The 13,767-nt window shown below is 37.7% G+C and overlaps 1 protein-coding gene across 5 annotated transcripts in view; it reads right to left on the bottom strand.

The window, feature by feature from the left end:
• DOCK11 (dedicator of cytokinesis 11) overlaps positions 1 to 13,767 on the bottom strand; it is a 188,736-nt gene that overhangs the window by 42,926 nt on the left and 132,043 nt on the right. For all 5 annotated transcript variants that reach the window (XM_024128108.2, XM_055081656.1, XM_055081657.1 and 2 more), the window contains 6 exons: positions 13,158 to 13,269; positions 7,953 to 8,019; positions 6,462 to 6,509; positions 4,988 to 5,130; positions 3,619 to 3,734; positions 1,296 to 1,433 (listed from right to left, as the gene is read on the bottom strand). In XM_024128108.2, coding sequence (XP_023983876.1) covers positions 1,296 to 1,433; positions 3,619 to 3,734; positions 4,988 to 5,130; positions 6,462 to 6,509; positions 7,953 to 8,019; positions 13,158 to 13,269 — 624 coding nt within the window. The remainder of the gene's footprint in view (positions 1 to 1,295; positions 1,434 to 3,618; positions 3,735 to 4,987; positions 5,131 to 6,461; positions 6,510 to 7,952; positions 8,020 to 13,157; positions 13,270 to 13,767) is intronic.

Below are 13,767 nucleotides of genomic sequence, written 5' to 3'. Positions count from 1 at the left end.
GTAAGTACCTACCCAGTAACTGTTTGTTAAATTAATTATTTCTCAATCTCTTTGCCTTAGTTTCTCGTAACATGCTTGCACCGAACTCAGTTTTCCATTTATTTCTTTATTCAAAAAATTGTATTAAAGAATGGCAATTCTTTAATAGGGCTTCCCTGGTGGCGTAGCGGTTAAGAATCCGCCTGCCAACGCAGGGGACACAGGTTCAAGCCCTGGTCCGCGAAGATCCCACGTGCCGCGGAGCAGCTAAGCCCCTGCGCCACAACTACTGAGCCTGCACTCTAGAGCCTGCGAGCCACAACTACTGAGCCCACGTGCCACAACTACTGAAGCCCGCACGCATGGAGCCCACGTTCCACAGCAAGAGAAGCCACCGCGATGAGAAGCCCGCGCACCGCAACGAAGAGTAGCCCCCGCTCGCCGCAACTAGAGAAAGCCCGCGTGCAGCAACAAAGACCCAACGCAGCCAAAGATAAAAAAAATTTTTAAAAAAGAACGGCAATTTAAAAATAAACCTTCAAGATCACCTAATTTCTATATCAATTAAACCCCGTAAGTTGCCATACAAATAATGACAAAAAAGTTTTACATACTCAGCTATCCTATTACACAAATCGGTTAACTGAATTTGTCTTGTTGGAGTTACACATGCCAGAGTGGAGGCCTAGACTGTGCCTTTCCATAATTTTAACTCCATCTTGGTTCCTGATGCTTTTAATTATGTTTAAAAGGTATCAAAACCAGACCAGAAATAAATCTTTGCTATCTGTTTCAGTCATATTTATTCCTAAAATCCTAGTCTGAAGTTTTAGTTTGGATGAGGTAAACGGCCTGAAAATTTAGAGCCCACAGATACAATTCGCACTGAAAGGAAGGATTCATTCATCTGAACATGTATTGAGTGCCTATGATTTGCAAGATATCATACAAGGCCCTGGGGTTATAAGACTTGGTCTCTGCTTTCAAAGTGCTTATACATGAGTACGCTCACAGCTTATACATCTTCAGCATGACAATACTTTAAAAAGAAGCAAAAGAGAAGAAAAACTGGCAGTTGGTAATTTTAAAATGATACTCTTCAGAAAGGAATGACAGGACAAAATAAAAAGCACGTGCTGATTTTAGGGAATGCCTGGCCAGGCTCTCTTTACGTATTTTGCTGTTCTAATATTTACAAAGGCAGGATTTAACGGCTCCTTATCTGAGGTTTGGAGAGGTCTTCGCAATGACCCCCGTTCCCCTTTCCTTCTTGCTATGAAGCAAGGCCACTCGCAGCCACAAAGCTCTGCTCTTACCTTACTAATGAAAGCTCGCAGTGAGGCAAAGACATGTTTCAGCGACACTTCAGATTGCCCATTTTTAAGAAAAGCAAGATGAATATCAAATACTTTTTTCATTAACGGGTTGTGGCCATCATTATTTAAAAGTTGGCTCTACAAAACATGAAAAAAAAAATTTGCAGAAATAGTTTATGCCGCTCCCCCTAGAATGAGAGAACAGGCTTTACCAACAACCTGTTTATCAAACCACTGCTTGAAAAGTAACAATAAAAAGTTTAACATACTCTAAAATCATCTGTGCCATCTTTCAACTTGGAAATCTCAAAATACTATATAAACTACATCTATACTTAATTCCATAATTTTAAATAGATGAAAAAAAATCTTTTTCCAGTATAACACAGCAAATACAGGACTAGTATGGTTAGAGTATTTTCTATTAACCTAACCTGATTGCTCCTCAATTCAGAAATCAGTAAATTAAAAATGGATACAAGGTAACCAGCCTTTGTATTTCTCTGACAAAGTAACGTAAGAATTAAGGGAAACATCAATTCCATTTTAAAAGTCTATTATCTAATTTGCTTTTAAATGTATGTTTAGTATAAGATATCTTTAGCCACTGGTGACAAATTAAACCCTCTATGAGTAGAGATAGTAACAGGGATCACAATTGAACAGACTACGTAAATTGTTTAAATGTTCCTTGCAAACAGATATATAAGAGAAACAACAAATTGTAGAGAAATATCTATTGGTTTGTGAACCTTTAAAAAAAATGCATTGGTTAACACCTCCAGCCCTGCTCTCCTATCCCTCAAGAAACTAATTACCAGGTTACAACTTGGCCAAAAATAACAACAACAAACCAAAACAATATGCAAACCTGTAACAGATTTAATAGTAACCTTGATAGCCAGAATCCCTGAATGGTGTTTGATCTTTCTGTTAGTCTGCTTCTAATCAGCATGGGGTAGTGGTTAGAAGCATGGACTCTTGTGATAACTGGCCTAGATCAGAATCCTGATTCTGCTAACTAACCACCTATGTGACATTAACTTCCCTGTGAGCCTCAGTTTCCTCATCTTAAAATGGGAAAAATAACAGTATCTATATCACGAAGCTAGTGTGAGGATTAAAGGTGAGTTCACATTTGTACTTTTAAGTTTATTAAGGTATAATTTACATGCCACAAAATTTACCTATTTTAAGTACATGATTCAATTATTTTTGGTAAATTTCCAGAGCTCTGCAACCATTACAACCCAATCATTCCCATCATCTCAAAAAGATCTTTGATGCCCATTTGCAGTCCTCTTTTCCACCTCCAGACCCACAACAAAAAAGTGAGTTAATATTTCTAAAGCACTTAGGATAGTGCCTGACATCTACCAAGAGATGTATGTTAAACAAATAAGAAGTATTTGAATAGGAGGAAGGAATACAATGCAAACCTTGAAACCAAATGTCTTACTTACTGGCACAATAAAAAATGAATTTGGGTTGCATTTTAATCAGAACAAACTTAATACTTCATAAAGGGATTTTGCAGCCTATTTCTTATTAGTATCTAATTCAGTTTTCCCTGATAAGCCTCTTTGAAAAGCACAGGCCAGGTTTCCATAGTAAATCCGGAGGGCTGAAGCAATTAACTGAATTACTTAGAGAAGGGGGGAAGAAAAGAAAAAAAATCTGTATAACTCAGATGAAAAGCCAGCAAGAGTTTTCACTTTTGAGTTCTCCCACTACTGTTGCCTTTCATTATAGTTATACAGTCTTTACTTTTCAAAGCACTCTCATGTCCATTATCTCATTTTACACCTCCAACAACCCTGCAAGAGAATTGCTTTTAATTTCTTCTTCTTCTTTTTTTTTTTTAATCCTAGCAATGATGATTTGTATCGAGAGGCAAGCATCTGAGAAAAACCGCTAGGCACCTGACGAGGGAAGCCAGCCAGCCAGCCTGCCTGGACATCATCTGGCTTGACAAGATACCTCATCACAACGGGTGTTTGGATAAACTGACTCAATCATAATTTGGGCTAAAAATTACTGGATATTTTCAGAAAAGTGTGAAAGAAAACTGTTTGTAAACAGGAAAATAAAAGAGAAGGGAAATTCAGGGCAAATTAGTCCAATCCTCTCATTTTATGGATGTGGCACGCGAGTCTCAGTGATTTCCCAAGGTCACACCGGAGCCAAACTAGGTCTGCCATCCAAGTTTCCTGCCTGCTCACTGGGGGCTTTTATACTATACTAAGCTTCGTCTGACTAATTAGTTTTTGCATAATATTTTCTTTGCAATGATACCGACTGAGTTCTAACTCTTCATGTTTACCTTGAAGCACTGGGTGAAAAATGATATGGTATCTAGTACTGTTAGGGAAACTTCGGTAGCAGTATTGCCTTCAAGAAGTGCCTGATGGAAAATGTCTGCTTCAGTTGTTGCAGAACCTGGGATTTGAAAACAAAGAAAATTAAAACTGCCCAACACAGAGAGTCACATAACAGTTTTGAATGATTTTCTCCCCCAAATACTCAGAGAGAGAGAGAAACACAAAGAAAGCAGGCTTTCAATACCTGCAGACTTAATGAGTTTCACTGTTATGTACTCCTTAATCAAATATGGTCTGGGTTCATCAATTCCACTAATTTTTACTTCAGCTCTGTATCAACAGCTCTGCAGCAAATAATTAGGTGCCCACTTCTTTGGAGACAAGATTTCAGTGATGAACTATGGTGATGTAACCAGGAAATAACGCAGGAGGCATTTTAGGCTGTGCTGTTAATTATGTGTGCAAAAATGAGAAACTCATAGAAATGCAGCTACATTATATACAGTGGCACCCTATGGCCAGATGTTTTCAATGATGCCAATGGTATGAGATGTTTCTAAATCAGAAGGAAAACAAAGCTTCTGGGCCAACTGAAATACATAGGTTCATTATACTGATATTTTTACAAGTGACAAAGAGCAAAGCTGAAGGCTGTAAGACTTGCATTTTTTTAAAGGTCTTGAGTCTATTAGCTCAGGTGCATCTGCTCAAGACATTTGTTTTTATTATTAGCCCTTATCGCAAAGCCAGTTCTGCTGGCTTCCTTTTATGCAACCTCCAAAGGACTGCGTGGAAATGAACATTTATCTCACTCTTTGACTTTTTTATTAATCTTTGTTTTTCAGAGGATAGCTTCCATTTATATAACCCTGTAGCTCCCTCCTTGTCCTATTCGACTTGTCAATACTTCAAACTGTGTGAAATACATCTTTGTCAAAATACTATTTACAGTTCTTCGATTTCTGCAGTCAGCTCAGCATGGATAATCCCTTAAGATCACTGAATGAACGATAGTTAACTCTAAACAAATATTATACATACTATTATATTTAGATGCCGTTATTTGCATTAAAGTAGGAATAAGGATATCGAATGTAAAATAAGAACAATAATTCAAAGGGAAAATTAACTTCCTTGATATTGAACTAAGAAAAAACCCCATCATTACCTAAAATTGCTGAAAACTCCATGCATATTTTATCATATATTCACATATGATGAAATGACTATTCATAAACAGAGACAGGCAATTGTATGTATGTATGGGAAATGATTACCAATTGTACTGGAGATTTAAGCCAGTACTTCTTTAAGATTAAATAGCATTAACATCTGTTTCAAATGGGTACCCTACACACATTTTTCACTTACTGTGATTAAGTGTAAATGAACTTTCCAGGCTACTAAGATGCTGAAGCCGGGCCTGCATTATTCCTGATCTATTTCGAAGAGCTGGCATGGTTTGCGATTTTCGATCTATTCCAAAGTGTTTTGACATCCAGGCATCATGCACCCTAAAATAAATGTTAAAGTTAGGAAATGGAGCACTCTGAGAATACATCTCAACGTTAGATTTTTTAAACTAATAAATGACTAGGTTTCCACATAAACACTGTGTTATGCTCAGTATTTACTTGGCTTAAATGAGGCATCACTGGAAATTGTATGAAGCTTAATGTATATTTAAAATAGCTTATACTATACGAATACAAGTAAGGAATTTAGAGAGAGTTTCTTACTTCCCTTCTTCTCCTCAAAAATATCAGAGTAAAGTGGACAACACTCCAATAAGATCCAGTCTTTTCTCAGGAGGTAAGGAAAGGCAAGAGTCAGAGAAAACAGGGAGAGGGATACTCAGAGTTGACGTAAGGTGGAAGAATTCCTGGAGTTAGATGTTTAAGAATGAGTGCCTATCTAATCTGTTTCTGGACCCGAGTTAAACTTGGAGCAGAAATTTTTACTCTATAAACATGTCTGTTTGCACATTTTTCTTTGTTTTCCTTTAATTTTAAGGTTCCATTCGAAAAAATTACAACCGGGTAATACAGGAACTAAGGAAGAAAAAGAGTTTGTCTATCCTCTAATAAACATAGCGGGCGGGTCAGCAGAATCTTAGAGGTTAAGGTTCATGGTGGTAGTTACCATACCAGTTCTAAACCAGTTCCCAGTGCTGGGAAGACAGTGGAAATCATCCCCTGAATTATCAGGATGTTCAGAGACTCAGCAATAAACCCCATCCAAACAGCCTCTTTAGTTTTTGGAAGTGCCATGGAATTTACTTAGAAAAAGAATTCTATTTGAGTTCCTTTAATGACTAACTCTACCCCTGAAATATATCTTATTGAAATAAGCAAATAATCTTTTCCTTACAGTTCCTCAAACGTTTTCTTAAGTATTTATTTCACTAAGACCTACACAGCAAAATGAAGAAATAAATAATATATAGTGCATGTCCCAATTGCTGTTGGGGATTTCTATTCACGTTAGTAACTGAGGTAAGTATTGACAGGTTGTAGATAAAAGTACAGATCTTACAGTTGTCCTCACTTTACGATTTCCTGCCTTCCCCTTGATCTAGCCCTTTCTCACATCCTTCAGAAGAGACAAGCATCTGTTCTAGGATTAGAACAGAAACTCTGCATATCAGTCTAACTATTACTCTCTGGAAAACTTAAAATATGTTCACATCAGATTAATTTCAACTTGGAGTTGAGACGCATTAAATAAATCATGGATCTTAATGTCAACTCAAAATGAATCATCTAGGTTATACATGGCATAATTAAGACTGCCCTCTGTTGGAAGAGAAGAAAAAAAGTGGAAATTGCAGTGCTATGGGAATTACCTTGCTATGTTTCTTCTCCCCATATATCTAAAGTGAAACAAACATACTCTAGAAAGAAAAACAATAGCATGTTAGTAAGATATTACCATATTTTGCATTTTAACAAGTAATATTTGAAAATTCATGTGTCACAAAGAACGACCCATTTAAAATCATATTACAATAATATATTTTGGTATACAAAAATAAATATACAAATAACTACTTGCCATATTATATCTTTCTACATTTATTTGCTACAATTACATCAGCACCAAAAAGCCCCATGTCTTCATAGACAATTCTAATGACATATTTTTTAAAAAACCGTCAATGCAAATCATCCCTTGTGCTTTATAGTGTGTATCACAGCAAAGGTCTCTAGCACAGTCAGTAACACCTAAAAAGGTTCTTAAGCCCCCCAAATTGGGGCAATTGCTATATTTTTTATAATGGCATTAAAATACTTTCTAGTATGGAAAATCTCAAACACATACAAAGGTACAGAGGACAGCAAACTAAATCCCACATACCTAGCACCCACCAGCTTCAACAATTATCAACTCATGGCCATTCTTAACTTCTACCCCAAACAGGTCCCATGCTCTCCCTCTACACTCCCTACCGCCTTTATTTTTTTAAAGTAAATCCCCAACATCATATATTTTCATTAGTAAACATTTCAATATAATTAGAGTAGTTTTTTTTTTAATCATAACTTTTATTTGCTGACATTTTCTGCAAAATTTTGAAAGACTTTACTAAGTTTTTATGCATAGATTACCCTCTTTGTGTTCTGGTAGACACACACACACGATATCATATATGTGTACTATTTATTTAGAAATTTCTTACATTTCATTCTAATTTTTCTTTTAGCTTTCAATAATGATGTAAAAATAGCTCAGCATACAATATAGGACGATTTCCAACCTCCACCTAGGAAATAGGCTAGATTTTTTTCCCTAAGGACCTTGCAATGGAGATATATAGATATATATATATATTTTATATATATATTATATATATTATATATATGAAGAAATGCATATATATATATTTCCAGATATATATATTTATACATCTGGAAATATATATATATGCATTTCTGAAGTGGGTACAATTACTCAGCTCTACATAAGAGTACAAATTCTAAATTCCAACATTTAAGCTGCTCCATTAAGCCAGCATCTGCTCTAAATGAATGATTTAGGACAGCTGATGCCACTTCCAGTTTTCCAGATCACAGAAAGACTCCTGATGGTCTGCAAGGATGCACTATTATTAGCTAGAGTTTTCTATATCACAAGTATTTCATCTCCATGTTTTCCTTCTATCTATGTGTGAAGAACCTGTACGTCAGCCTCTAAACTGTCAAAATAGTTTAACATTTCCTACATTATTAACAAATATGCTGTTGAAAACAGAAAAGGGGTAATATTTTATTATGTATAAAAATTAAGCTCCCCAAAATAAGAGGAAATTTCATGAAAATAAGTTAATACAACTTACTCTAGAAGTATAAGAATGTTTATGAGCTCCTGGGGAGATACTTTATTCCAGTAAGTTAAGAGTGTATCTGAAAATGGAATGAATAAAGTGTTACATCTTGAGATAGCATAGATCTTACAGCAAATAGCGCAGTGAACTCCGAAGTACCAATAACTTAGTTTCAGCAACCATTAACTCACAGCCAATTCTGTCTCATCTATATCCTCCCCTCCTATCTCATCTCACTGCCCAATACCCACACTGTATTCTTTTGAATTAATTCCAAGTATACCTTTTAATCTGTAATTATTTCAACTTCAATTATTTTTATGTATTTTATAAATGTTCTTCTGGATGGCTTATCATCCTTGAAGACAGAGGAAGGGAAGTAGACCTGGGGTTTTTAATAAGCTTCCTAAAATTTTATGCAAGATGGTGCGTTTAAGTACATTTTTCCGAAGGTAGGGTCAAGCACCTTCGCCTGCTACTCAAAGGGCTCTGCGAACCAAACAGTCTGAGAACTTTAAACTTTAGAGGAAGAGACTGATAACTTTCTTTTTCCTCTTTGCCTTTGGATTATCAACCTTGAAGTCCTGGCAATATACAAACATACACACACATTGATGGAACAACTATTTCAGATATAAAAGTCCCTTAAACCTATTACATACACTTCTCTTTTGAGCTGTTCCCTTTTTTTTTTTTTTTACTTCCAACACACTCACGGAGACTTTTTTAAAAAGAAAAATATTGCCCTCACTTAACCTTCCATTCCTTTTTCATCCTGTTCAGATATAGCTAATGGTGTCAGCAGGTCCACTTCTAAATTTAAAAACCTGGTAGGGATCGCAAAAGTAGGCAATGACGTAATGGGCTGCCCCGCGAGAGCCTCTGAAGATAGGGATGGACGACTAGGTAATGTTGGTTAAACGGAGGGGTGACAGGGAGGGAAGAGTGTGTGGGTTTTGACTTTATTTCCTCAATTTACTCAAGACCATGAGTACTGATAGTTTTCAATGTTTATAAAATACTGATCATCAGGAATAAAGATGCTAACATAAGGTCAAATTAGATTTGTTTCAAAAAAAAGTGAGCACTGACTTCCGGTCCACCCCCCGCCGCCCCTCCGCCTTCGGACGCCCTTCCGGCTCAGCGCAGCGTGGCTCTCCCAGAAGTCACTGCGTTTCCGGTCTATCCAGCCTCTCGTCACAGGCCGGCTTGAAGGCGCCATCTTCCTTCTGCGCACTGGCTCTTCCCGCCAAAAGGAGGCTCGGGTCTCTTTTCCGCCGCCAAACTGGGCCCTTCTGTCTACCGCCGAGCCATCCTCGCACCCGCCTTGTGCTCTGAAGCCTCTTCGCAGGTCTGTAGAAGGGGTGAAACTCTCGTCCCATTCGCGGCCCAGCTCGAGTCAGCAGCCCTTCCGCCATTTTGCCAGCAGCGGTTTGTCTCCACTGTTTCCCAGTCCCAGTCAGGGAGACGACATGCAGGCGGGAAACGTGGGTGGAGGAGACACGGGAAGTGGCCGGAGATCTCCCGCAAGAGATAAAATGCAGGTTAGCGTCTGTGATTTGTCTTCTGACGCTTTTAAAAAAACCTGGCTAAAGCTAAAAGAGCTCCATGACAGGGAGCTACGCCATCTCCAGGGGAAACTAACCAGTCTGAGGAAAGAGCAGTTGGCAGGCGGAAGGCGGACGGGCTCCATAGCCAAAATTAAAGAGTTGACGGAGCAACAGAAAATCCTGAATGTCACCATCCAGGACCTGCGAGATAAGTTAAGCTCCAAAATATGTGACCGCTGTTCACTGAACGAAACGGACAAGAAGACGCTACAGAAAGAATTTTACTATATCCAACAACAAAATACGAAGTTAATTGCTGAGCTCACGGCAGAAAGGAATAAATTAAGTGAAGAAAATAAACAGCTTTCCGCAAGACTAAAACTGAAGGAGCAACAGCTTCATCCTTCTAGTTCTGATAGTGACGACGACTTCATTCCTCGCGCTCAAAAGCGCAGGCTAGTTTTTACAGTCAGGGATCCCGCACCCGGATCTCAGATGCATCCTTCTAGTTCTGATAGTGATTACGACTTCATTCCTTGCGCTCAAAAGCGCAGGCTAGTTTTTACAGTCAGGGACCCTGCACCCGGATCTCAGATGCCTCTGCCCGTCAGACTGGTAAAGCAATCAAGTACTGAACAGATGAAATCTGGAGGCAAAAAGGAACAGAAACAGACTTCCAAGTTTCCAATTCCGTATTATGGTGAGGGCCTCTCTGAGGTGCCAGAGACCCCTCTGGAGAGTTCCTCTAACATCAGCAATTCTGCCACAGGAAGGAGTGCCAACCAGAAGTCACCTTCAAGCTTTCCTTTAACATCTGCACCTGGCGCTCAAAGGGGGTATAGATTTCAAGGTGACTTCAGCCTTCCTGAAGACAGGCTTGGCAGTACACAAAAGAAACCGATCTTCACACAGAAGACCTCCACACAAAAGCATGGAGGTCAGATTTACTTCTCTTGGAGCCCTTCCAGTATTTCTGTGGGAGAAAACCCACCTACTCCATTAGTAAATGAAACTTCAGAGGAAGATATGCCTAGAAATACTAGCTCATTTTCTCCTTTTTCCCAGAGAAAGGAAAAGCCCCGTTTAAATGTATTTCCTTTTGACTATACATCTAGTGGGAAAAGAAGATCAGTGACTGGTGTTGCTTGTTACAAAACTGGATTTTCGGTGAGAGATGGCTGTAGCCAGACACCTTCCAATGAAGAGTTGACTGTGAGGAAGAATACTACTGAATCTACAGGTGCAGCGCATGGTGCTGATGAGCCACAAGGTGAGACCCAGAGTTTCATTTTGGGGTCTACAATAAAGAGAAAAGCCAGGGTGCAGTCAGGAAGAAGGAAGTAGCTTTCCCTCTTCCTCTGTCTTAAGGAGACTGCTTTTCTTTTCCAAGAGGACAGTCTTGCTGTCAATTCAGACTGTGTAACTGATAACCCCTGACTCTGATACACTTCTCAGAATATAATATACAAAGCAATAAGACCTACACAAAAGTTGGGCAAATGACTAAGACTTTGAAACAGTGAATTATTGCCAGTTAATAAATTTCAGCTACAGAGAAGGAAACTCATTCTTCAGAATCCCTGTACTTCCATATGAAAGTGTAGGGTCTACCATCTTTTTTGCTGAAATTAAGTTGCTACTGTTTATGAGTCAATAAAAAGCCCAAAAAACTGAAAGCCAAGAGAAGACCTAAAGGGCGTGGACTGTAAGAGTTCAACATTTAAATGCATATAGAGTAACGAAAGTGAAATATTTACTGGACTTGACAAGGTAACTAGAATACATTCATTGAGAAGGACCAAGAAGCAGATATTTTTCAGAATAAAATGAATATGACTTTACAGATACCATGCAGCATGACTTTACATTTACAAAAGATAAAGAGGAGATGTGACTATGCTAGTCATGAAAAATTTGCTTTTAAAAATCAAAAGGCAAGAACAGAAGACGGAAAAACCTAATTAACAAAGATCAAATATTTAGCAAGCAAGGTCAACATTTACAAGACATGGGGGAACTATGAAGTTCTCAAGAAACAAAGCAGTTACGGTTTTACCCATGACATGAAAAAAGCAGCCAGTGGCTTGTCACTGGTTAACACTATGTGGTATGTGGGCATGTGGGTGTGTGTGCACATGTGTACTGGGGTGGAGGAGAGGAGAACTAGCCAACGATGCATCTCCCTCTCCTCCTTCCTTCTCTCTCTCTCCCCCTACCACCCTCCTTCTTACTTTCCCTGGGCTGTGGTGGTATTCAACTACTTTTTTCTTTTTCTTTCCAGTTTTTTTTTTTTCTTTCCATGTTGCCTCTTGGGCCTTAAAAAAAAAAGCCAAATTTATCGAGTGAATTCATGTGCCATAAAACTCACCCATTTAAATAGTGCCCAATACAGTAGTTTATGGTACATTTAAAAACTTATAAAACCACCACAGTTTTAGAATATTTTCATCACCCTAAAAAAAAAACCCATACATATTAGCAGTCACTTTCCACACTCCCCCACTTTTCACCTCGTGGGGAGACAAAAACAGTGAGCTGTGGCTGTAGTTATTAACTGATCCATTATCTCCTGGAAAGAAATACCACCAGGGTTGAAAAAGATTTCCCTTTACTGTTTTCTTTCCCCAAACATGGAGGCTTATCACATAGCCTCAATAATCTTTGATGTTTACTCTAAATCATACATTCTTAGAACTTGAAGACTCTAGTTATTTAAACTTGTTTTATTAATATACTTTAGAATTAACCATTCATATCTAGCTTTTGATTTGTTTCAATGTTTCTAGTGAGTTAACTATCAACTTATTTTATGTTTTTATATGCTGCATTATTACAAAAAAAGATTTAATATTTACTAAAAATGAAATTAAAAAATAGAAAAATAGAAAATAAGTAAAATTTAACTACTGTATTATGATGATCAGAACCCAGGTGCTTTTATGTTCTTCATTCCCGCTTGCTTTTTTTTTTTTTTTTTTTTTTTTGGAGCAAAAATAGAAAAGGGAGAAAGGAGGGAATTGCGTAAACAAATGTGGTATTGGGAATAAATAACCTTCTGACTTTACTTCCAGAGGGCATGCAGTTTATGAAAATGGTTATATTCTATCATATAAGGTAAAGAGGAAATGGTAATACTAGGAAATAATACAACTATACACCAAGGAAAAGAGAACAGAGCCTGGAAAAGAACCTGACACCATGCAAAACTGTATAATGGTACTGCAAAAGATAACAACGACATTCCTTACCCTCAAAGAACCCTTCCTGTCTTTTTGTTTGCTTTTGATTTTCCAAATCCTGGGTCAAATAAAAGCTAAAGTGTTAACTATGACACTGGCTATTGTTATTTTCTTCTGTTTACGTTGGTCATTTAATGCATTATATGCTCTGCATGAAAAAAGTGTTTAGCACTTCTAAAACTATTGCCTCACTTTAGAAACTAATTTTTAAATTAAAAAAAAAAGTTATTTCAAAGAATCAAACCTGTATGACCGAAATGAACCTATTTTAAGTTAAAATATAGGAACATTCTAAGGTCAGAGTCTTCAAAGTTCTGTTTCTCATGTGCATGTGTTCTACATGCAGATGATGGTCAAATATTTGTTGCATGAACTTGTAAACCTGTGAGGGTGGAGTACAGTCCACGATTAATATGCTGGTAGCTCACCTTCAGAAATCATTTTTACTATATACAAATAGCACATCAAGAGGCTTCTGATTTCATACTGATCCAATCGGTTATACTGAGATACACTACTCCTTGCAGAACTCTGCCGAGTCTGTAATACAAACATAGGACTTTTGTGAAACAATATTGGTACTGTAGCTTCCCATAGCCTTTAACTCAACACCTGTTTTAACCATTAGTCCTGTTTGGGAAAATTCTAAGCATAAATCCAAATTTTATATCACATTTGGAAGGTAAATGGGCTGACTCTTCTTTGCTACCGTACCTAATAATATCACTGGAAGTTACCTTGCAGTCTTCATCAAGATATAGCCATGAATATACTGTGTATGTTTCATTCCCATAGGTCCTGTGTTTTAGTAAGAGACCATTTTGAATAATCATATGTGGCTATTCCAGGAAAAACAGCTTTTACGTCAAGGAGAAACTTAACTAAGGTACATCGAAGCATAAGAAACATTTTAAACTCTTTAACTTCAATCTCTCCTTAGAGTTTATTAAAATCCAACGTCTAAATAATAGGTCAGAAAATCTATCTTAAAAAATGGGCTTAGGGCTTCCCTGGTGGCGCAGTGGTTGAGAGTCCGCC

The sequence above is a fragment of the Physeter macrocephalus genome, chromosome 21 (genome assembly GCF_002837175.3).
Source record: "Physeter macrocephalus isolate SW-GA chromosome 21, ASM283717v5, whole genome shotgun sequence".
Lineage (NCBI taxonomy): Eukaryota > Metazoa > Chordata > Mammalia > Artiodactyla > Physeteridae > Physeter > Physeter macrocephalus.
This window is presented reverse-complemented; position numbering and strand designations above follow the sequence as displayed.